A 25,047-nucleotide genomic window follows, 5' to 3' on the forward strand; every position below is an offset into this window, starting at 1 on the left:
TGAAAACTTAAAATAAACCACAATTTACTTCGACACACATTCAATTAAGTCATAGTTACTACACATTTAATTTTGACTAAAATGACGCCACCCGTGATTTTTCTCCTCATGTATAGAACTAAACCAAGATGGAAACACTTCTAAAACAACAAGAAGCTTTTTTATATTTTGTATAAAAAGAAGAAGAAGAGAGGCTTGTTTTTTTTAGGGGAAAAAGAGGCTTGTTTATATTTATATTTAACGTGTGATAATGTTTGAAAACTCGTTGCAAGAGGAAATATTAAAATATATTTCCCGCGTGGAACACGAGGGGCAAAGAGTAACACGTACACTGTAACTCAACTATTCTTGATTTTTTTTTCAACTGTTATTGATTTTATTTCTATAAAATAATTCAAAATAATTTTTTTTGTCAAATTCAAAGTAATATTCTTTTCTGGTTGGTACAAATTCAAAGTAATATTTTGTTTTTTGTCGAGTAGTCTAGTGACTATAACTCACACGTTTTAAATATAAAAAAAATGAGGTATATGAGGTTCGAACCTTAACCCTTACATATATTATACAATGTCACTCACGGAGACCAATTCAAAGTAATATTCTAACCATGTTAAACAGTGGCGTGGGGAGAGGGGGTCCTTTGGAGGCCATGTTCCCCTCTATATTTTTATATTTTTTTTACGTACTACAATTAAATTAAATTAGAATGTTTCATAATATATTAGGTTATGGTTCCCCCAATTAATCTAATTAAAATGTTCACCATGTCATTAGATTAATTGACAACTAATATCATTAGTTATGTATGTTATATCCTTTTAAATTATTTCATATGGCCATTTTCACAAAATATTTTAAATGGAATGAAACACAATGATATAGCTTTGCAAAATAAAAGACTATTTTAAAGGAAAAAATGAGCAAATTAAAGCCTAAAATAAAAATAGGGGATTAAAATATAATTTAGTCTTTAGTGAATTTTATTCTCCTGTGACAAAAATTTCATGTCTTTCACATTCGTACAAAAGTTCTTCTATTAAGTCAATTGCCGTTCTCATTTTGTATTAACTCTTCGATTCTCAAGATAAAGTGGTTATGGTGATTCATAGTTGGGCAGAGAGGTAACTAAAGTTTGAAAAAAAAACTGTTCTACTCAAAAATCAAACTCAGGTTATCCTGAATAATTTGTCATTTACGAAACACACATTTAACTAAATATTATTTTTTCTATTTTTATACAAAGGTGTTTTTGTTTTCTCTTCCTACTTAATGTTATTTTTTTCTACTATTAAGTCAATACTTGTATGATAACTATACTTAACCATTAATGTCTCTCAAACTGAATATAGTTATAAATTTCTTTAAAAAACAAGAAAATATTAGTTTAGGTCTTTAGGGTTTCTTATATATCTTTTGCATTTAAAAAATATTTTTTAATCAAATTATGTTCCTTGTTCGCTAAAAAAAATTGTTCCCGGCTCTGTCCCTGGCGTTAAATAACCACATCATTCTTTTATAGGGATGGCAATTTGACTCAGATCCGATGGGCACCCGCAAAAAATACCCACAATGGGTAGGGTAAAACCCCGCTTTCATGGGTATGGGCACGGGTAGGGTTATTACCCGTAAATTTTAATGGGTATGGACACGGGTAAGGGTACTATACTACTCAGCCCCGCAACCCGCATGTACATATTTATATAATATAATAAATACTTTATTTATTTTTGGTGTACAATTATTTAATTTATTTAGCTATTTAAGTCTAAACCTAAACCTAAAATCTAAGCAATTTAAGTTTAAACCTAAATACTACAATTATTTGAATGTTTTTATTTTAATTTTTTAGGGATATTTTGAATGTTTTTTTATTTGGCTAAATATTACGATTCGTACTATTTTATTAGATGATTTAAATAATTTTGGATCATAGTTTTATTTCAATTGTAATGTTTTATATTGTCTTTTCATAGAGAAAGTGCGGGTAATGGGTGCGGGGGTATGGGCACTTAAGTGCCCATAGGGTATGGGGAAGAGCACTAAAGTTGTTGCCCACTCGGGTACGGACTCGGGTGCGAACATTTTTTACAAATGAGGGTATGGGGATGGGTACTATAGTACCCTATCCATTGGGTATCCATTGCCATCCTTATAATCTTTTACTTGATTTATTTATATAATTTTTTCGGGAGTATTAATTAATTATTTCATCTCTACTAATTAATTGCTTAGTTTTGATATATAATTTTACTTGGAGAAAATGGAACATCCATAATCAATGTAAATCAATTGGATGAGATGATAAAAAATAAAAATAAAAACACTTTCAACTTAATCAGAGTATCCAAATTCAAATACACTTCTTAGAATACAATAATGTTACTTGACTATAAGGATTAATCATTGCAGTTGCATACAAAAGATATCAAATTCACACAAAAAAAATGCTTCTTTTATTTAGGTTCGGTCCCAGTTGTTGTAATCTCTTTTTCTATTAATAAAATTTATGACTTTTATCAACAAAAAAAATATATATAAATGTATAATATAACATATTTTTAAGATATTTTTCATCTCAGACAATTAAAACGAGAGTCACATACCATCCCTTACTCAAAAGACTTGTTTAGCTTGTTGTTGTTCATACTTGAAACGATTTTGTGTTGACAACCAGTCCATTCATCGCACCGTAGATATTTAATTTGTAATATTTTTTAGGTTTGAAGTTGGATCCAGTTATGTTGTTTTAAATTTTTGTATTACACATTTGGTTTGTCTTACACTTATATATGGATTTACTAGGCTAGGTTTTACCACCTCCTCCCCCAACCCACCCACACACATGAGCAATGGACAAAGAATTAGAGTCTGGACCAACCTAGTTGAGACATTTTATATTTTCTTTAATTTCATTATGCTCGTAATTTAGTGAGAAAGAAAATCGATGTGATCATTTAGTTAACTAACTTAATTTTTAGATTTTCAGATCAAGTTGCTCATTTGATTCATAAATCAAATTCAACAAGTTAATTTTTTAGTCGAGTTCTGAACTATGTTCGAGTTAACTCGGTTGATCCTGGGGCCTAATTTTGACAATCATGTTTTCAGTATTTTTTTTATATGCATTGCAAAAAAACACCAATATAATTATTGATAATTTCGCACGTTTTAGACAAATTTATCACTATCAACAACTTTTTTTAATACCATAAATTGTTTTATAGGTTCCTATAATAAAATACGGGTCCAGTATATTTTTGGATGCAAGATTGAGTATGTATTAGTTTATTGGCTAGATTCACACACATTATAAATAGAGAAGTAAATGATATATGAGATTTGAACCTCAACCTCTACCTATAATGTTTTTGATAGCTACCAACCCAGCTACAGTTAAAAGACGAGTATGTATTTTTTCATGGTGCATAAAGAATTTTTCGGTAATGAAGGGGACGTTTTTAATTCAAATGGTAAGGGCAATTTTAATCAGCCAATAATTGGAAGATTTAATGTGGCAGCTGGCAAAATACTCCATCCGGTTTCAAATGTAAGCAATTTTTCAATTTTTAGGTTCATTCACTAAATGATGTATGTGGTCTATAATATGGACCACATACATAATTTATTGAATGAATATAAAAAGTAAAAGTTGTTTACATTTGAGACCGGAGGGAATACATAACTAATGATATTTTAATTAGATTAATTGGGGGAACCCTAATTCAAGGACATCTTTGTTGGGCCATGATGAGTGACGACTCACGATGGCTCTGTTCGATAAAAATAGCGGATAGCTTATAAGCTAACTGATAGCTTATAGCTGATAGTTGATGACTGATAGCTTATAGTTGATAAGCTAGTTGAAGTGTTTGATAAAATTAGCGGTTCAACTTACTTATAAATGTAGAATGACATAAAAGGACATTCTTATTTCATATTAAAATTTATATTCATTAATATTTAAGTATTTATAATTTATTAATTTAATATATTTTTTATGAATTATCTTTAGAAAAATATAAAGAGTATCTACTGAGAAAACAAAATATTAAGAGTAAAAGATTTGGACGTAAAAAAAAAAAGTATGGAAATAAAATATAACGAGTTTAGTGAATTTAAGTGTAGTAAAAGTATTAAAAAAATGTGATTATTGTAACTAGTGTTTTAAATTATTTAGACAAAAAAAATATAGACGTGAAATGATATATGAAAAACAATTTAAGGCCAACACCTTTAATAAAAATAATGTAAGCCTAACCAAAAGAATTTAAACGTCACTAATTTTTTGTTGCCCTTTTTATGAAAAATTATAACGCAATTCATGAATTTTTTTATTTAAACGGAAGGCAATGATCATTTTTGTTTATGAAATATATATATATATATTATGATGTAGGTATTTTGCAGTTGCATAAAAACATAATTATATCTATTATTACAACAAAGGAAGGTAATGGATATTTATAAGGTAATTATATCAATTAGTTAAATTATAATAAATTATAAAGGATAAAAATGGATTTTAGATAAAATATTAAGGTTAAAAATAGAAGAAATTTTGAGAAGTTATAAGCTATAAGCTTAAATGCTACTTGAAATAACTTATGAAAAATAGTTTATAAACCCGTGAAATAAACTATAAGCTCATGATGAAAAAGCGTCATCAAACAGAGTTTTTTTGTCGAACGAATTTATAAACTATAAGCTATAAATTTATTGAGGTGTCTTACCAAAGAGACCCATAAGTACTACAACGTTGATTTTTTTTTCTTCCCAATTTGGAAAAGCACAATTTAATGATGGACCCACATGTGTCACGAGCTTTGATCCCTTTTGTTCACACTTCACAGTTGACACCATGGTGAATGAGAAGCAAGTGGGCAATAGTAACAAGCAGAGTTCTTACATCATGCATGGGGATAGTAAATTAAAAAGGTTCATTAATTCAGTTTATCTTGATTCTCGTTCATATTTTAGAGAATTAAGGAGAAAAGATCTTCTCCATTTATTTGAAACAAATGGATAATGTTGTTTGGTGAGAGATAAACATATAAAAATATATAATGGGTATGTAATTTTTGTGTGATACAATTTATATGTTTTCAAACTCTAACCGTCACTCTTTTCTTCTTCTTCTTCTTTTTAGAGGGGTGATTTATGGTCAATTTTGACCCAAAAATCACCCCTCTGAATTATTTTTCCTTCTATTCTAATTGAATAAGTGATTTTACATATTTTCTATTTTCTTTCGTTTGTTTTTGTGATTTCGTCGTCTCTAGACGACTCTGTTTGTTTTGATTTACCGTTTTTGTGCGGTGTGTTTTTGATTTCCCGTCTTAGTGCGATGTTTATTTGATTCAGGTTGAAAGATTAGCTTTGAGCAAGTGCAGATCCGATCAATGACAATGACTTTGGCGTCATCATTGTTGCAGATCCGGAGAAATGAGTATTCCGAAGACATGAATATAATCATATTAGTCATATTTGTAGGCATATGTATTTTGCTGTTTTATGCTATTAACATGGATGATGTGAGTTTGTTCACAGATTCATCCTTTTTGTTTTTAGCGAATTTGAATTTGTATTGTATCGATATACTCTATCAATTTGAATGAATGAATATCGTTTACTTTTATCAAAAAATAAATAAATAATATACAATGGGTCTTACCATTTAGTGTATCATGATGTTGTTAATTATTTATATATTTTTTCAAACTTTATTATGTTTTTATCTCTTCAAATGAAAGAAATAAAAAGGACATCAAACGGAGATGATCCTAACTAAGAATCAAGTGGACAATAGTGACAAGGCGAGCTCTTACATCATTCACAAGGCCTCGATAAATTCATTAGTAAAATATAAAGTCTTTATATAGGTCCACTAACATGTAATTTAATACTATGTGCATTTAGAAAATAAATACAAAGAAATTGAAAAAAAGCAAGAATCAAATGAATTTGATATGTCTGAGACCAACTTTTTTCTAATTTTTTTCTATTTTAATCGTGAGACACGTTAGTTGCTGAAAAGAATCCTTATATAATTGACGATAGCTAATAGATATTCATTTTTTCTTTGTTCAATGGAAGTCGTTTATAGATTGATGTCGTTGTTAAATAAATAACTCTTCATTGAAAATGCTCTTAGAAGCTTGGTTAGGTATCGATACTTCGTAGGAAAAATCCACTAAAAATTTTATTTAATTTTTAAATAATTAATTTAAAAATATGACATGACATTGCATAATTAAATGACGAGAACATACTCAACTAAACTTTAACGATATGAGTGTTTCATTGTGGTTGGACAATGTCAAACATTCACACCATAATGTCACACAAGTGGGATTTGAGTGTGTATTCACCTGCTAATAAAAGAAGAAATGGAGCTCAACCAAACTATTTTAGAGGTGAGTCTCGGTTCGAGGTCTCCAGGACCCATAGCGTTACAATCTGCATGTAATTTTTGTTCTTAACTACCTAAAATAGATTCATCATCAATCAGATGTTTTTTTCTTCGCTTTTTCTTCTTTACATATAATATATGTAAGATTCGGGGTTCAAAATCCCGAAAAAAAATAGTGAAAAACTATGTGAATGAAGAAGAGTTATTCCTAATCAACCAATTTTGGCACAACGCCATGATGACTTATCAACCAATTTTGGCAGCAATATACTTGGTTGGTGGTGACGTTTCTTCAAAACCAAATCTTATAGTCACCCTCTCATACTCTGACTGCATCAAGAAAAGAACATAAATCAAGAGGACCAATTTGAAAATGTACTTGATATTTATCATTGCGGTAGTATTTCACTATGTGCATTTAGAAAATAAATACAAAAAATTGAAAAAAGCAAGAATCAAATGAATTTGATATGTTGAGACCAACTTTTTTCTAATTTTTTTCTATTTTAATCGTGAGACATGTTAGTTGATGAAAAGAATCCTTATATAATTGACGATAGCTAATAGATATTCATTTTTCTTTGTTCAATGGAAGTCGTTTATAGATTGATATTGTTGTTAAATAAATAACTCTTCATTAAAGATGCTCTTGTACTGAATGATATGATACAATCATGCAGCAATGGTAGTTTCTAGCACATGGTAGTTAGAATAAGTACAACCCTAAAAATAGAAGAAGGTGTGGCTGAAATTTCTTACAACTGAGGACCGCAACGTGCAATAATAAAATATACTAAAATTGTAACGTGCTTTGGCCTTCATGAAAAGCGACATGCAATCAATTATTATAGAAAAGAAATTATGCAAATTAGAGAAATGATATTATACAACTTTTGGATAACTCTTTTATTCTTGTTGTGTTTATATTTTCTTTCTGTGTCGATTTGAATTTTGTGTTAATATCTTCTTTTCTTTTTTTTTATCTTTTTTTGTGTGCATTTTTTTATTTCTTTAATTATTTTATAATTTGTTCCAAAAAAAATAGTTGAAATAATATACCTCCACATACTACTAGCATACTCAACTTTAAAATATCTTACCAACGTCTGGTAGGCTGCTACTGTTTTCTTATTGCATATATCAAATTATCAATCATCAAAGATTGATCTTGTCTAATCTCTCCAATAATTTGAATTAAATAAACAAAATGATAGTTCAACATCGACCACAACTCATAAAGAATCATAACTATAATTGATTGATGAAATATAATATGGGAAATGCTAACCGGTGCCTCCGGGGCACTAGTTAAAGATATGAAAAAGAAAATTATATAATAATTAATGCATTGAAATTGTGTAATTAATTTATAATAAAGTCAAAAACAATTTTCTTTTATGGTAATAATTCATTTTTATGGTATGCTTAACCAGTGCCCTAGGGGCACCGGTTAGCATGAACCATATAATATTTATACAACTATTTTATCATAACTTTGTTTCTCATACTCACATTATATTTTAACGTTTCTTTTTATATTGTTTTGATTTTCGTTTTAATATATATTTTCCTTTGTAAATCTATACCGTTGTCTCGTCATATAAATAATTGTTTAAATAACAGAACACTTTATTAAGACTACATGCGATTCACGCTGTACCAATCACATGTGGAAAAAGTTGTATTTTCTTCTTTTTCTATTCTCTAAAAAGGATTAAAAAAACCTTTCTTTAAGGAAGGACAAAACCCTTCTTGATACCCACAAATCTCTAATATTTTGTGGGGGTTTCCTGTATTAAGTATTAGAAACTAGCATCGATGGATTCCTAATTAATTTAAAATAGAAGATTGCGTATCCATTGTCAAGTAAACAACTGTGACAAATTAAAATAACATATAGAGTGCGTTTGATTTGTTAAAAAATGAAGGACGGGAGAATAACTTTAGTTGTCCAGTGTTTGATTTGTAAAACTGCTTCAGGTACAGGACAAACTGGAGGCATGGGACAGGACAAAAACTTATTTTTTTGTCCCTCACCAAACCACAACACAACTTTTTGTCCCACGTACAAGTTGTCCAAAATACCAAAAATAGCATTTTGTCCCTCAAAAATCGTATAAAACAAAAAATTACTCAATGCCATAAAAAATTTGTCTTGTGCTGTACTGCCTTGTGTTGTACTGTTCTATCTTATATTGTTCTGTCCAGTACTTGCTGTTTTGTAAATCAAACACACCCATAAAGATTGAGCCTATAGGAAGAAAATAAACTTTCACAATATCTTGCATCAAATTTCTAAGTCTTGAAAGATTTATTCACATTAAATATTCTACCAAAGGAATGAGTAATTTATTTGGTTGAACTGAGGAATTAAAAATGTTAAAAGCTTAGGTTCAAAGTCTAACAAAGAAGAAAAATACTAATATAAACAAATCTAACATTTGTTTTTGAAAAAAAAATCTATCATGTCTTGAATTAAATAAACTTAGGGAAATATTAATCGGTGTCCTGGAGTGCCTAACCCCGACATTGGGACACTGGTTAAGGATACTAAAAAGGAAATTATATAGTAATTAATGTATTGAAATTGTATAATTAATTTATAAAATATAAAAACAGTTTTTTTTTATTTTTTTTTTTATGATAATAAATTTATTTTTTGGTATTCTTAACCGGTGTATGACCCATAGAGTTAAAGGAATTACTTTATGAGAAAATGAAAAAAATGTGACAAAATATACTCGTATTAATTAACTAGTTACAACAAAAATAAACGTGTCTCTACAGCTATATATATACTTAACTATAATCAAGAGTCAAGACACTCTCAACCATAGGCTAAAAGCAGTATATCATTCTTTCTCTCCTCTTCATTAATTATTGTGCTATTAGCTACCTTTAGCCATGGCATCTACTTGCGATAAGGGTTTTGCTGATAGTTATATGATTTTGAATCCAGAAGATGCTCATTTCTTTGATATTATTCGTATTTTATTTTCCCGGAACATAGGGCATAGAAAATTTGTGGATAGTAATGCTGAAGGAGATGTCGAGGGAAGCTTTAGAGGTAGATGGCTTATATTTATCTCTATTGTTCTCCAGAAAGTCTTGTTGTTCATTGCTAAACCACTTGCCATGATTGGTTATTGGGTTGAGATGTTGATTAACCTCATTGCTCTTAATGGAGGCATCACCATGATTATAATTAACTTTCTCTCAGGTTCGATCTCTTAATTTAGTTAATTTATATATATATATATATATATATATATATATATATATATATATATATATATATATATATATATATATATATAATGGTAAATCTGACTAGCTAGATGAATATTTGATTGCTTTTATAAGCTAAGACATATTTCAACCGTAGTAAATTAGATCTCAATGTTGTTGTGAGCTGAGTTCAGTTGGTATATGCATGATATGAGATTCAAACCCCGATCACCACACAAAAAATCAGATCTCAATCCCAAGCAGGCAATTTGAGTCTTTTTGGTGTCTGGTTTGGCCTGTTTCCATGCTTGTATTGGTCTTTTTTCCTTAGTTCTTGAGTGGTTCTTCTTACCTCCTTGTACTGGTCAGATCTTTTGGTGTTTCCTATTGGTCTCCCTATTCCCTATCTTTTTACTAATGATATTTCAATAACCATTTAATAATAATTTTTGAGCCGATATTCTTTTTCCTTTTGAAGTTAAAATGGTATAGATAGAAAGAAAGTTACTTTAATTGTTTCTCCTTCATTTTTTTTTTTTGTTGTTAAATCAATTTTTTATGTCTTCCATTTAGAGCTGTCAAAACGGCCCGACCCGTGGGATACGGGCCGGCCCGTTTAGTCCGAATAAATATAAGGCTTGGGCCTAAAATATTGAGCCCGGCTCTTAAAAGCCCGGTACCCGTAAGGGCTAGCCCGAATGGGCCGCGGGTAGTCCGTTAGCCCGCATAACAAAAAAAATTCTATAAATTATATATATTTTTCAAATAATTATTTACTTAGTTGATTATCAAAGTAAAAAACAAAAGTGAAAATTCAATGAATTAACACAAATATAAATGTAATATAAAATTATATTTATTCCTTTCGTTATTTCTAGTTTTAAAGATCGAATATATAAATATCTATAACCATAACATATCTAATTTATTTAAAATCATTTTCCTCGTCGTTTTAGTTTACGACGTTTGTACGAAAATGTTTACAATTTACTTTTGTGCTAGACATTATTTAAACATATTAAAAATATTATTTATAAAAAAATTATAGCAGTGTTTTATAGTACTTTTTTAAAATAAAAAAATATATAATTTTTAATACGGGCCGGCCCGTTTAGCCCGCTGCCCGTGTAGGGCCGGGCTCGGGTAGTATATTTCAAGCCCGTTTTGTCAACCGGGCTTTTTGGCCCGGCCCGCTAAAGCTCGAAATCCGTTAGGGCCGGCCCGTTTAAGACCGGGTCGTCCGTTTTGACAGCTCTACTTCCATTGTTGTTAATTTAATACTATTATTAAACTTAATATCTTAAAAATAAAAAATCCTTTTCCCGGTAAAATGAGTGATATGCTATTTAAATATCAAAAAAATTGACCCCATATTTTGAATCTGTATAAAAATATATAACTTATTATTTTTATTTATTTATTTTGGATCATTACTATAATTAATAATGTCAGTATAAAAGAAAAAGACAAAAACTAATAGAAAATGAAATTGTGTATACACTCTATGTCCATACGATGCGACAACAAAAATATCTACATTTCTTCATGGAAATTGCTGGAAGTAGCTTAAGGGGAGCTATATTGCCTGGTCCACCACAGTACCACACATCTAAGTTTATGTCTGATTCAAATTATTTATTTATTAGGTCAATCATGTAATGTATAAAAGAGATGGATATTGTATTATGCATAAGTTAGTTTTCATCATTAAATCAATAAATTTTGCCGTTAAATTAAATGATATATGATATGATTTATTGATTTCATGCTGAAAAAAGTATTTGTGCATGGTGTATGATTATTTTACTTATACATTTTAGATAAAATTATTTATTAAATGAAAACTGGACCAATCCATTTCAAAAGTTTGCATTGCTAAGGTGAGACTTAAAATCATTTAAAGTTCTTTTTTAGCCTAATCCAATAATAGAGCTATTTATTTAAACGAATATAAAAACGTATTCGTTTGTCTTTATTGTGATAATATTCTAGTCACACCAATGTTTGTATATTGAAATTATAAAGATATTTTACCTTTAAAAAATTAAGAAAAATTCTTAAGCATCCTAGAATTTGTTGGTATTGATAATTTATAAGCAAAATTAATTAAAAATTAAAATTCATATAAAAAAAATTAAATATAAAAACGACATGACATTCAATAGTTACATGTTTGAATTTGGATACATACGAACAAATATCTAAGATATCTAACCAAAATTTAATTATGTTGACTTATCGTATAAAAGACTTTGGTCTATGTATAAGTTGATTTTTGGGGATAAATTTATTTTTATTTAAATGTATGATTATAAAACAATTTTTAAGAAGATTGTAAATGTTGATATCAACTAGTAATAAAAAAAGCCAATGTTTTTTTTCTTCTCTTATCAATATTCTCTCTTAATTTTATTTGGTAATTTTTTATTTTGAAAGATGTTATTATTTCAATCCAAAAACAAAAGTTGCTCAATATGTGATCTGATTATCCGTCTAAAATGATTTCTTCTTCTAATCTCATTGTTGTTATAAACAAAAACAGGTCATTTGGAAGTACCAAATCCAAAATCTTCAAAATACTTGTCTTGTATTGGAAATTTGGATTCACGAGTAAACATGGACATTCTCAAGCGTGAAGACAACAAATACTATGTTTCTCTAGCTATGATGGCTTCAAAAGCAGTCTATGAGAATGAAGCTTTCCTTAAATATACTATCAAATATGACTGGAAGGTACAAAATTAACTTATTTGTTGAGTTTTATTGGATCATTTTTATCTTCTATGTTCATTTAGTTAGTTTCTTTTGACTCACTCCTATTTTATATTAATTTCTTACAGATGGAGTATGTGGGATTTTTTGACTGCTGGAATGGTAAGAACTGATTAAAATGCAAACAAACTCTATTTATTTATTATTCAGGTCTTGAATATTGGATGAAGGAAAAGAAAACTCAATTAATGGTGTATAATATACATATATAAGAAAATATTAACAAATTAATCTCACATCATTAATGATTATTTTTTTTCTCACTAAATTAATGATATAACTATTAAAATATATTTTAATTAACAAAATTTAATTTTTCAATAACTCTTTGGTTTTTATGAAAATATTTCTTAAGTGAATGAAAATTTAAAAATTTAATTTAACTTTTTGTTATATTATACAAATTAATTATAAATGAGAGGATCACTTGTTACATATTTTAAAAAAATATATGATTTTGATATTCAATGATTTAGAGATTGATCTGTAGAGATTTTAGAAAAAGAAACATAAGTTAATTTTTATTTGTTGACTATAATGGAAAAGATTTTAAAAAGTAGCTATTAAAGTAATTTTCATTAACTTAACTTTTTAGAAAATTTGTTGACTATAATTTATCTTTCTGAAGTAATTTTAAAAAGTTCTTTTGTTGACTATAAATGAATATCAAACATAACTTTTTATAAAAGCTACTCAAAAGTAATTTTCATTAAAGTAGCTTTTTAGATAGTGACGGCCCTACTTATTTTTGCTTGCATATGAGATTGAATTGAGTACATTTGTATTCATGATTTCAAGCTTATTAAATTATATTAAAGAACACTTAACTGTATGGTTGATTAAATTTTCTTTTTAATATCCTAACACATGCAGAATATCAAGAAAGGGCCACAACCCAAGTCTTGATATTGTTGGACAAATTTAAGGACCGTGACACTTATGTGGTGGCTTTTAGAGGAACAGAACCCTTTGATGCAGATGCATGGTGCACCGATCTTGATATCTCTTGGTATGGGATTCCTGGTGTTGGAAGAGCACACGGTGGATTCATGAAAGCCCTAGGACTACAAAAGAATTTGGGTTGGCCTAAAGAGATTGAAAGAGATGAAAAACTTGCCCCACTAGCCTATTATGTTATTAGGGACATACTAAGAAAAGGTTTGAGTGAAAACCCTAATGCAAAGTTTATAATTACGGGTCATAGTTTGGGTGGTGCATTAGCAATACTTTTTCCAACAATTATGTTCTTACATGATGAGAAATTGTTGATTGAGAGGTTGGAAGGGATTTACACATTTGGACAACCAAGAGTTGGAGATGAGAGATATACACAATATATGACACAAAAAATGAAGGAAAATCGTATAACCTATTGCAGGTTTGTTTATTGCAATGACATTGTTCCAAGGTTGCCCTATGATGATAAGGATATGCTCTTCAAACACTTTGGGATCTGCCTTTTCTTTAATAGGCGCTACGAACTCAAGGTACGTATGAAATTTGATGTGCATTTTTTTTTTCCTTCTTCATATGTTCATTTCATTTGACTTAATCTTATTCGAGGTGTGTCAGAAACTACCTCTAAGTTGAAATTTAAACTTTAATTTATCACATTATGAGATTCTAACCCCTTCAGCTAGACAACGTCTGTTGGTTCATGTGTATGCTTTCGATCATACAAAAAGCAATATGATAGATATATCGAGTTTATTAAGTTATCATTTTTTTTAAGCAAGGTAAATTCTCATTATTTAATTTCAATGCAGATTCTTGAAGAAGAACCCAACAAGAACTATTTTTCACCTTGGTGTGTGATACCCATGATATTTAATGCCATATTGGAACTCATAAGGAGCTTTACCATTGCCTATAGAAATGGACCTCACTATAGAGAAGGATGGTTTCTCTTCTTCTTTAGGATGGTTGGTTTACTAATTCCAGGATTACCTGCTCATGGTCCCCAAGATTATATCAATTCAACTCTTCTCGGATCCATTGAAAGACATTTCAAAGAAGACTGATGTATCAATATGTGTCAATCGATAATAAGCTTATAATAAAGCATGTTAATTTCATGCTTCAATTTGCCAATGCAAAGTTGTTATTTTATAATTGTGTAAACACCAAAAATGCTAGAGTGTGAGTTTGTTCTCTTCTCAAAGAGTTAGGCATGTAATAGATATTTATTTTACTTATAGTTGTATCCTCTAGAACTATAGCATCGTTTCTGCCTCTCAAAAACTATAAATCGTTTCCAAGTGAAATTAAGGTTTCAAATTTGAACAACATTATAGGTCAAGTATCATTTTATTTTGAAGACTACAACTTTAAGGACCTAAATTTCAAATTTGGATTCCACAAAAGTGAATCGAGGTTTTAAAACATGAGAAGTATGAACTTGAGCGGTTTTTTTTTTTTTTTTTTTTTTTTTGTCAATTACCCTAGTGACTAGAGCTCATACAATTTAATTGCAGAGAAGTGGAGTGTACAGGGTTCAAGCTCACAGGAATTGACCGAACTTTTATATACATCAAATTACTCGTGTAAATAAATATATCACGATTATGCACGCGGTGTTTCGCTTTAATAATTGGAGACAAATACCGCGGGAGAGTGCTTAATAAATAAACTTGTGTGTCATTGTCACATTAAATTGTCTTCATAAATAATTGAAATTAAAAACCTAGATAAATCACATTAAACTTGAAAATAGCATAGTTTAGTTGGCATGGACATACATTGTTATATGTATGGTTGAGGTTCGAACCCCAGACACCCCATTTATTCACATTGAAAAAGGTGAATTCTAACCACTAGAAGATAAGTCATCACAAGTTTTTAGTTATTCCTCCCCATATAAATTGACTTTTCCCCATAAATTATCTAAGTTTTATGGTTCTTCATTTAACATAGAAGTCTTGAAAGGTTCCGCTTGAAGACCTTCAATACATGTACTTATGTACTTATCCACATAACTCGCATTGCAAAATTTTCACATATCACACGTTGATCACATTGAATTGATTTCGCAAATAAAACCTTTAGGAGTCGCATTAATTTCACACTATAAACATCACTTAAGTCATCACGCATCACATAAATTACAACTTAAGTTATCGAAAATTCTAACAACGGTTGATGATTCTATTTATAAATAAAAACTTATGAGATTTCATACATTTACGTGTGTATATAAAAGAGTGACTTGCGCTCATACTTTTGTTAGAGATGTCATATTCTCAGCTGATTCCCATGATTTTTTATGATGTACCTCTATGTATTTTGACTTTGATTAATAATGAAAAACTATAAGCTATTTTCCTTAAAAAATAAATAAAAGAGTGACTTGATTGATGTCGGTTCAATAAAATCTACGTATTCTTTTTATGTTGTTTTAATCAAAATGATATCAATTAAATCATTATTTCAATAGTGAAAAATGAAGAGGACCATACTACAACATAACATTTTTCTTCGCTACAGTTTAAACTTTTTTATGTCTATAAAACATACAACACTTTTTTTTTTGGTCTAGTAGCTCAGTAGTGGCTAGAGCTCACACAATTTAATTGTGAAGAAGTAGAGTGTCCGGGGTTCGAACACCGACCCTTGCATTTATATGCAATATGCCTACCAACTGAGCTAAGTTCACGGGATAGCAAACAACACCTTAATAATAGTTCTTATTTCACATATTATGTCCCACTTGTCAATTAATAAAATAAAAAATAAAAAATAAAAAATAAAATACTTCTTCCCTCCTTCCCCTCTAAAAATCCCAAATGAAACGGACTATTATACTCCCATTAATTTTATTTTTTCGGTTAAAGATAGAGAAATGATATTTGAACATTCATCTTGTGATAATATTTGCTACAACTTTCTCTCTTATACTCACATTATTTTTTACTTTATCTCTCTATTATTTTGATTTTCGTACAAATACCTATTATTTCTTTGCAAATTATGGTTGTCCTTTAAATTGTCAATTAAAGGTTGTTTAAATAACACTCCTCTTAAAGATACATGTATTAAGCTCCATACTTTTGGTAATGAGACTTTTTCATCCGGATATTTTTAAATATGGACACTTTTTTGAGCAAAGGCAAGCTTAGGCCATTTCATTAGATATCAAAGAGTACAAGTGAGAAGATACATCATAGAAAACATGGGGGCTAGGGTTAGATAAGGATGCTCTTGCTATGGAATGAGCAACCTCATTTGCTTGCCTCCTAACAAAGTTCACAATAAAGCTAGCATGAATGGATAATAAGTCCTTACAAGTAGGTAGAATGTCTCCCAGCTCGTTTTGTGGCAAATGAGAGGAGTTTACAATGTCAACAATGGCCTTGCAGTCAGACTCAAAGATCACATGGGACATGTCGTTAGCACAACTTATCAATCTTATATATAAAAACAACTTATCAATCTTTGGTGGATGATAATTCTATATGCATATTGCCTTGCAAATATATGTCACAATCACAAGCTTGGTTTAATAGAGTTTCCAACTCCTCATCCTTCTTTAGTTTTGTTGTTGTTCCTTAAATTTAGTTTTTTAATTATCCTATTTAAAAAATAAATAAATAGCTCAGTTGAACCCAAAGATCGATTTTTCTTAAATCAGATGATTAACCAAAAATTTTATCAACCCATTAAGAACCAATTTTTTTTTTTTTTTTTTCTTTTTCTTTCTGAGTAGTAGATTTTTATCGACCCCACCAATAACTAATTTTTGGGTCAAAACGAGTTTCGATCCGGTTTAATAAAAAACCGGTTCTCTGGTCCAACCAAACCAAACCCAAGTCATAAATGTGTATAGTTAATGTTAAAAGATGGTTGGTAAAATGTAAAAAGACAGAAACAAACAAACAAACAAACAGGAGGAACCTGAGACGGTGCGGAGCGATAGAGGGAGGAGGAAGAGGGAGATAGATTGAGCGAGATCTTCAATTTAGGGTTTTGAATTTCGTTTTCATCAAGGTCAGTGAGAGTATAAATTCACCAAATTCTTTCAATTTTTTCGCAATTCGTTTATTCTATTTCATAGATATCCAACCCCCCAAAAGCACAATTTTGATTTGGTATATCAATGATGATGATGACGACAATTTTTGTGTGTGAGAAAAAAGTGTGCTTGTTATGTGCAGGGAGAAAGTGTGAGAATTTTATAGAGAGTGGTGTGAGAACGAGGTGGAATTGGATAGAATTTTTGTTTTTCTTGTTAATTTCCCCTTCACAGGGATTTTTATTGTGCTTTCTTCAAGTTTCAAATGGAGCAGAGAAAGCTTGTGGTTAGTTATGAATATTCAATTTGTTTATTTTTTATTCATTTGGGTTATTTTTAGTTTTTATTTGCAATGATTAAAATGTTGATATGTTTTGATTTGTGTTTATGAAATTGGATATTAGGTTTTGGGGATTCCGTGGGATGTTGATACCGAGGGTTTGAAAGAATATATGAGCAAATATGGTGAATTAGAAGATTGCATTGTCATGAAGGTGAAGTCTTACTTCTCAATTTTGTGTTTTTTTATTTATTTATATGTTCAATTTGTGTATGATTATCTACCTTATTAATAATAACAAATGTGTGTATGTATAAACAAGCGCGTGTGTCCTTCATTATTCAAGGGTGTGTTCTTGAAATATTGATGCATGAGTAATGTGAGAATCTGTTTGGAGATGGTAATAATCCATTTTGGTCTTCCAAAGCTATGCTATTAATCACGCTGCTATTGTGTGCAATTGGTAGAGTCATGGTGCGGGGTGGAGTCCTGCAGCGACACAATTATTTGGCGTGTTCTGTTTACTATGTGGGGTGGAGTCCTACAGTGACGCAATTATTTGGTGCTTGCATTTTGTAGGGGCAGCTGACGTTGCCCCAAATCGCGCTGGTATCATTCACAGCCTTGTGAGCTACAGGTCGCGCACTTGGGAAGGGAAATCCGAAAGAAAAGAAGGAAAACCTTTGGTTGCCTTCCTTCCGACAAGGACCAATCTACCTGTGTTTTCTGACCAGCTGTTTGTTTCCTGGCCACTCCAGGACTCCAACTTGTTTATGATAAAAGGGCAACATGGTGGATGCACTTTGGTTTAGGTTAAGGAACTGCTGAGTGATAGTTGTTTTGGGTTATGGAGCCACTAAGTGATAGTTGTTGACTATCTAACTCTACCCTCTTCCATCACTTGGCTTGGCATGGGCTATGTAAAAATAGTAAAAAAGAACTACATAGATACTAGATAGAACTATTATGTCAAGGAAATTCGCTGCACAATCTTTATAGTCCATTTCCCATGCATATTTATTTGAAATTTGAAAAGAAAAAGTGACATGCTTAGACTAGGTGCGAAAAAAAGAGAACATATCAAATTTGTTTCATCACTTTCGGACTGAATGTGAAATATAAATGTCATATACAAGGATAAGTTAGATTTCACTATACTATGCATTCTAATCTACTTATTTTGATTCAGGAGCGTTCAACTGGACGATCTCGTGGTTTTGGTTATGTTACATTTGCTTCAGTGGATGACGCCAAGGTAACTTTCACCTACATACACGCATTTTGCTGGTCATACTCACATCTACATTTATATCACAAGTTGGATGTCTCTCTGGCTGCAGGAAGTATTGTCAGGTGAACATGTTCTTGGTGATAGGATGCTGGAAGTCAAAGTGGCTACCCCAAAGGTTACAAAAATATTTGTTTGAAACTTGAAATCTAGTCTGGTTCATTGATGTTTTACTTGTAGAAAATATAAAGCCATGTGCTATAATTGTAATACTAATTCTTGTGATGTTACATTTTAAAGGAGGAGATGAGGGCACCAGCCAAAAAAGTTACCAGAATTTTTGTGGCCAGGATTCCACCATCAGTAACAGAAGAAACTTTTAGAAGGTATATAAGTGTTGGTATCTTCATTTAAAATAAATCAGACTCGTGAGTGTTTTATCTTTGGTGATGTACTCTTTTATACTTTGTTGAAATTTGTTTTAATAGTTTTCTGTCCTTTTTTTTTTTCCTTTTCTTTTTATTGCAGTCATTTTGAGAAATATGGTGATATAACAGATTTGTACATGCCAAAGGTACTTTGCTCCCTTTGACTGTGCATTGCAGACTTAATGCATAATTTACTCTTTTATTTATTTGAATTTTTAATCATGTACTATAATTTTTCATTTATTTCTAACAGGATCAAGGCTCAAAGATGCATCGTGGAATTGGTTTTATCACTTTCGGAAATGCAGGTTAGGCCATTTACTGTAGCTTATGTATGCACTTTACTTGTAAGTTATAGTTGTCTACATATTTTAAATATATGGTAGTTTCATAGGATCTTGATTATCACTTTTTGACAGTACTTGCTATCTGCACTATTTTTACTATCCGTGCCATTCTAGTTTTGCTTTAATTTTTGGTTCACTTTTGAAGTAAAGTGGAAAGAATAAATATCAATTGCTCTAAGGAAAATGTTTTCTGTTGCAGAGTCTGTGGAGAATTTGATGTCAGAAACCCATGAACTCGGAGGTTCTGCTGTAGTGGTTGATCGAGCTACACCTAAGGCAAGAGTTTGTATAGCTTCTAATTTTATGGAAGAATAATTTGCGAAATTCCAGAATGGTGCTCCATGTGTAATGAAGACATTTTCAAAAATAAAATGAAGTTATAACAGCGGGGTTTCAATTCCATATGCTTTCATTGTTTAGAGTTTAGACCTAACTATTGAAGGATATTTGTTTTTTATATTTTTCTGTATTATAATTTGGCTGTACCATTTTTATAGGAAGATGACGTTAAGCCAACTGGCAGAATGTCACAGGGGGGAGGATATGGTGCATACAATGCATATATTTCTACAGCAACTAGATATGCAGCACTCGGAGCTCCTACTTTGTATGACCATCCCGGCCCAATTTATGGAAGTAAGCATGGAAGCAATTGACCTCTGTTCAATTAAAATGACTAATGTTGCTTCATACTGACGATCTCACTTTGTAAATTAGGGGGAGAGCCTCGTCGGAGAATTAGTAAAAAGATTTTTGTTGGTCGCCTCCCCCCAGAAGCAAATTCTGAGGATCTCCGTCAATATTTTGGAAGATTTGGCCGCATAGAAGATGTTTACATTCCCAGAGTAAGATATGAATAAAAAAACTTATACCAGTGTTTACAGCTGATTAGCTCACCCGTCTTTTTATGTGTAGGATCCTAAGAGAACAGGTCACAGGGGTTTTGGATTTGTTACATTTGCTGATGAAGGCGTAGCAGATCGTGTCTCTCTAAGGCCTCATGAGATTTGTGGACACGAGGTGTTTTATTTTGCTTCTGTATTGCACTACTATTGCTTAAAAAATTCAAATATGTAGGTGTTTAAATGGAATGGAAGGAGATCTATAGGGCAGTGTAGGTGTAGATTTACTCCCATTCTTCAAAATGTCCATTCCTGATTTAAACGTGTTATTATTGGAAAAGTCTCAGATTTTAGGAACCAGTTGGCACCTTCTACTAGAAGGGAATGTGCCATTAAAAGTTTATTACATTAGACATATTTTATTCATGGGGGTTGGGTAGCTCAATTGGTTTGAGCTAAGGGATAAGGAGTTGGAGGTTCTGGGTTCAAACCCAGACAAAGGAGAAAAACTAATCTAACAACTAATTACTAACATTTGCCATTAAAAAAAAAGATTTTATAAACGAAAGTGAGTTGCGTATGACATTGACTTGTATGTGTGCATTATTGTTTAATAAACTTGTGCAACCTTGGGTACATCATGTAAATTCCTGTTGCAATAAGCTTTGAACTTGTATGTGTGTGTTATTGTTTTAGTATGGTTTGATTGACTGGCAGCTTGTACTTGCAGGTGGCAATAGATTCAGCCACACCTGTTGACGATGCTAGGCCCAGCGGAAATTTTATGATGAACAATAGTATGGAATCTTTTGGGGGATATGGCGGTCCGGTGCGAAGTTATGGGAGGATGTATGGTGGTTTAGACTATGATGATGTAAGTATATGCAAGGGATAATTTGTCAAAAATTTGGCCACCTCAATATCTTTGGAATTTAGGTCATTTAATGGTTTCTTGGTTCTTGCCATAGTACAAGTGCAGTATATGCTGTATGAAATGTTTAGTTTTCTATCAGTCATAAAAACATTGATAATCTGCGTTGCAATAGTACTCGTGGCACGTGGACACATTTTTAGCCCTTTTGTTTACTCACTATTTTCTTTTGCAGTGGGGTTATGGAGTTCCCAGTGTGAGGCCATCAAGAGCAGAGTATCAAGAGCAGCTTGGGAGGCCATCAAGAGCAGATTATCAGGAGCAGATTGGGAGGCCATCAAGAGCCGATTATCAGGAGCATATTGGGAGGCCATCAAGAGCAGATTGGAGGTACAGGCCATACTAGTATGACACAGCTACTATTGGTGGTATTGCTTCTGCAATGTTAGCATGGATGTCTGCACACTGTGGTGCAGGTCTTTTAGTATTAATTAATTATGAAGTTGTAAGCACTAAATATTGGATTCTATTGTAACACAGAAATACTCATTTTCTTTTTGCTTGAACTATTTATCATCTGTATCCAATTAAAGTGAAGATTATGGCCGTCTGCTAGATCTCTTTATAGGCATGATAATAGGTTGTGATTTATTCTAGAACTAGAATAACCGTGTTAAGTTTGAGTTATGGAAATGTGCATTATGTATTGTCATACTTGAAGTGTTTGATTGATGACCCAGAATAAACTATAGTAGTCTTGTTTGCCCAATATGCTATGTAATTGTGTAGATAATTGGCTTTGCTTTTCAGCCATCTTTCTGCAGTGCATGCCCCTACATAGTGCAAGAGGTAAAAACATGTTCCAACTGGATATGTTTTATTATGCCTTGAACTGTGATCTGAATCACTCGCATTATGGATTATTAGTGTATATCTATTGTGTTCATAAAAGAAATTTAGAAAGTTGGAGATAAAAGAAAGACAATTTTGAACTGTGATCAGAATCACTCGCATTATGGATTATTAGTGTATATCTATTGTGTTCATAAATGAAATTTTAGAAAGTTGGAGATGAAAGAAAAACAAGTTTGTATTCAGAAATAATCCTGATTTTCGATACAAGCAACATGTATGAAAGGATTATCTCTTAGCCTAATGTACGATGCAAAATACATCAACTGACAACAAGATAATGCAATGTTCACTATCTAGGTATATATGTAAAGTGCAGAAGGCTACTCCAAGTAGAGCCTATGAATTGAAATATGACAATCCTATTGTGTTTACCTGAAAAAACCTAAAAAAAAAACTAGAATGAACATGGGATGTGTATATGGGATTGGTCACGGAGCATGGCTTGCAAAGCAGCTGCTTGGAGACCATATTTTGCCATATTTGGTGAATGAAAATACTTTCCAAGTCTTGGAAACATGCTGCTCTTGTTGAACTGGTGTTAAGCTTCTCATCTTTTCAGCTTTCATTTGTGCCCTTCTCAGCTTGTTTAGAATCTTATCCATTGATGACGATTTCTTCTTTTCCAATTTCATCTGTGTCAAACACTTCCATAATTAGGAAAGAAAACTAAAGATGCCTCTGCTTTTGTCGCTGTCTAATGCATTGCAGATTGTATATGAAACCACTTTTGCGTTCCTTATGAAATTGAGTTGGATTAGGAACAACGCTAACCATATGAAAATGTTCAGTTCAGAACACAAACCTCAAGTTTTCTTATTGCAGCTTCAGCCTTTGCTTTCTGCAAACTCTCCCATGCAATGATTTTAGCTTCATCATCTCTCTCAAACCTGCGTCAAAATGAAAGTTCATCGATAAATACATAAACACAACAATGGATTTTCCCTCTTTTGACTCAATGAAAAAGATAAGAACATCAACTATCTAACATACTTGGAACTGGAAGTGTCCGATGTTGTCTCTGCAATATCCAAACCTGAAGCTTCTGTACCACTTTTCTTTAACTCTTTACCATTGAAAGAGCTTAGCTTGGATGCATAACTCTTAGACCACTTAATAACATTAGCCTGACAGTCTACCTGCACATCTTTGATCTCTAACTTTTCTGAATGGCAACTTTTTGGATTCATGGCCAAAATTGGGGATGAAGATTTTGGAGATGAATGGTCTTCATTTTCAGTCTCTGGAGAGCTCATTTGGGTACCTTTATCAATTTTTGACATAGGAGACATCACAGTGTCCTCATTCTTTGTTCCATCAAATTTTTCATCTGTAAACAAAAATACTAAAAGTTTATGGGACTTGGCTTCTGAGAATTCATCGAAACCAAAGCAGACTTCAAAGTTCAAAGAACGTTCATAGTGCTACTTATAATTTATTATAGCTTGTGATTTGTCAATATAAGTTAATTCATTGACACAGACACACACACACACACACCATCTTAAATTGAGATGCAATAATGTAATTTTAGTTAGACCAACTGAGAAGACTAGAACTTCATACCATGAGAATTTGGCGAAGACGGATCAGAGAGAAGTTCTGACCACGAAGGCGCGTTCGACGCAGATGTATGAGCAACACCGTTCTCATTAACCACTGAACTATCATCATCAATGTCATAACGTGCACCATACAAATTGTCATGTGGATAATAATGTTGAAGAGAAACAATATCCGGTGCTAACACACCAGTTGTAAAAGGAGAACTCATCATTAAGTTTTTCACCACCAAACCATTTCGCAGTGGAATTGTAGGCGAAAAATTGGAGTAGTAAGTTGTTCCTTGTGGCACAATTGGACCACTTTTTGATTTGGGATTTCTCTGATGTTGAACATAGCCTGAAGATGAAACTGGACTACAAATCCATCTCTCTGCATCATCCCATTTAGAAGGTATTGTTCTTCCACTGTTGAAGGGTGAAACGCCAGCTACATAGGCTTGTCTTCTGATATTGCTGCTTGTTGTTGGATGCAACAATACTCTTTCTGAGTTCCACCCTTTTTGGTTTTCAATGTTTTTTTCTCTGTAATTTGGTTCCTTTGGACTTAGGAATGAACCTAGTTTCTGAGAGGGACCAGAATTCTTTTTCATATTAACACTAACTCAGTTTTGCAGCTTGCAAAACCCTCTTGAGAAGCACTATGTGACTACCAATATGATAAATACTGTTTTTGCTATGGTTAGTATATGATACTAAGTTTAGATACTATACCAAGACTGATTTTGTTGCTTAAACATGTGTGATATATGGTTTAATCATCAATCTTTGTCAAGTGACAATTATAGATATCATCGATATATAAAAGAACAAAAGTTATGTGTGGACAAGTATATGTTGAGACATTTCATATAAGTCCAATAGTATACCAATGAGTGAAGCTATTTTCATCAAAGATAAGAACAATTGCATTGAGGTGGAACAATGAGCGCGGTGAATGTGGGAAATACTAGTAGAATAAGGACAAGAACATGAGCTGTGTGATTTGTGAGACATTATGCTGAAATGCATAAAACATGTCCTTGCATTTGTCTTGTTGTATCATTGACCACTTAACTTCTAATAACCAAACAATTGTGTGGGCCTCAAGTTCTCTTTTCTTTGTTAAATAAATATTTTTGCTATGATAGTTTAGTTGATGATAATTGACCAAACACAAT

At 31.5% G+C, this 25,047-nt stretch overlaps 3 protein-coding genes across 3 annotated transcripts; 2 read left to right on the forward strand and 1 right to left on the reverse strand.

Moving 5' to 3' along the window:
- The first annotated feature begins 9,222 nt into the window (after positions 1-9,222).
- LOC11410928 (triacylglycerol lipase OBL1) lies at positions 9,223-14,695 on the forward strand. Its single transcript, XM_003611685.4, has 5 exons — positions 9,223-9,629; positions 12,180-12,370; positions 12,478-12,511; positions 13,283-13,896; positions 14,176-14,695. The coding sequence occupies exons 1-5, from the start codon at positions 9,314-9,316 to the stop codon at positions 14,428-14,430; spliced, it is 1,410 nt and encodes a 469-aa protein (XP_003611733.1). The 5' UTR covers positions 9,223-9,313; the 3' UTR covers positions 14,431-14,695.
- Positions 14,696-17,230: 2,535 nt separating this feature from the next.
- Positions 17,231-22,069, forward strand: LOC11410929 (RNA-binding protein Musashi homolog 2). The gene is made up of 14 exons (XM_003611687.4): positions 17,231-17,392; positions 17,560-17,703; positions 17,822-17,911; positions 18,887-18,952; positions 19,038-19,103; positions 19,226-19,311; positions 19,454-19,499; positions 19,607-19,661; positions 19,900-19,976; positions 20,198-20,336; positions 20,418-20,545; positions 20,616-20,720; positions 21,273-21,416; positions 21,649-22,069. The coding sequence occupies exons 2-14, from the start codon at positions 17,683-17,685 to the stop codon at positions 21,817-21,819; spliced, it is 1,194 nt and encodes a 397-aa protein (XP_003611735.2). The 5' UTR covers positions 17,231-17,392; positions 17,560-17,682; the 3' UTR covers positions 21,820-22,069.
- Positions 22,070-22,485: 416 nt separating this feature from the next.
- Positions 22,486-24,750, reverse strand: LOC11407347 (uncharacterized). The gene is made up of 4 exons (XM_003611688.4): positions 23,892-24,750; positions 23,319-23,655; positions 23,131-23,215; positions 22,486-22,960 (listed from the first exon to the last, which is right to left on the reverse strand). The coding sequence occupies exons 1-4, from the start codon at positions 24,478-24,480 to the stop codon at positions 22,757-22,759; spliced, it is 1,215 nt and encodes a 404-aa protein (XP_003611736.1). The 5' UTR covers positions 24,481-24,750; the 3' UTR covers positions 22,486-22,756.
- Positions 24,751-25,047: the final 297 nt, after the last annotated feature.

Source organism: Medicago truncatula, chromosome 5 (assembly GCF_003473485.1).
Source record: "Medicago truncatula cultivar Jemalong A17 chromosome 5, MtrunA17r5.0-ANR, whole genome shotgun sequence".
Lineage (NCBI taxonomy): Eukaryota > Viridiplantae > Streptophyta > Magnoliopsida > Fabales > Fabaceae > Medicago > Medicago truncatula.

Excerpts from the sequence above, each read along its gene's own strand:
- LOC11410928 (XM_003611685.4), top strand. The coding sequence starts at position 9,314 with ATGGCATCTACTTGCGATAAGGGTTTTGCTGATAGTTATATGATTTTG. Across the intron at positions 9,630-12,179 it reads TATAATTAACTTTCTCTCAG|GTCATTTGGAAGTACCAAAT; the intron begins GTTCGATCTCTT and ends AAACAAAAACAG. Across the intron at positions 12,371-12,477 it reads CTATCAAATATGACTGGAAG|ATGGAGTATGTGGGATTTTT; the intron begins GTACAAAATTAA and ends AATTTCTTACAG.
- LOC11410929 (XM_003611687.4), top strand. The coding sequence starts at position 17,683 with ATGGAGCAGAGAAAGCTTGTG. Across the intron at positions 18,953-19,037 it reads CTTCAGTGGATGACGCCAAG|GAAGTATTGTCAGGTGAACA; the intron begins GTAACTTTCACC and ends CTCTGGCTGCAG. Across the intron at positions 19,312-19,453 it reads ACAGAAGAAACTTTTAGAAG|TCATTTTGAGAAATATGGTG; the intron begins GTATATAAGTGT and ends TTTTTATTGCAG.
- LOC11407347 (XM_003611688.4), bottom strand. The coding sequence starts at position 24,480 with ATGAAAAAGAATTCTGGTCCCTCTCAGAAACTAGGTTCATTCCTAAGT. Across the intron at positions 23,656-23,891 it reads GTCTTCGCCAAATTCTCATG|ATGAAAAATTTGATGGAACA; the intron begins GTATGAAGTTCT and ends TTTTGTTTACAG. Across the intron at positions 23,216-23,318 it reads TCGGACACTTCCAGTTCCAA|GTTTGAGAGAGATGATGAAG; the intron begins GTATGTTAGATA and ends ATTTTGACGCAG.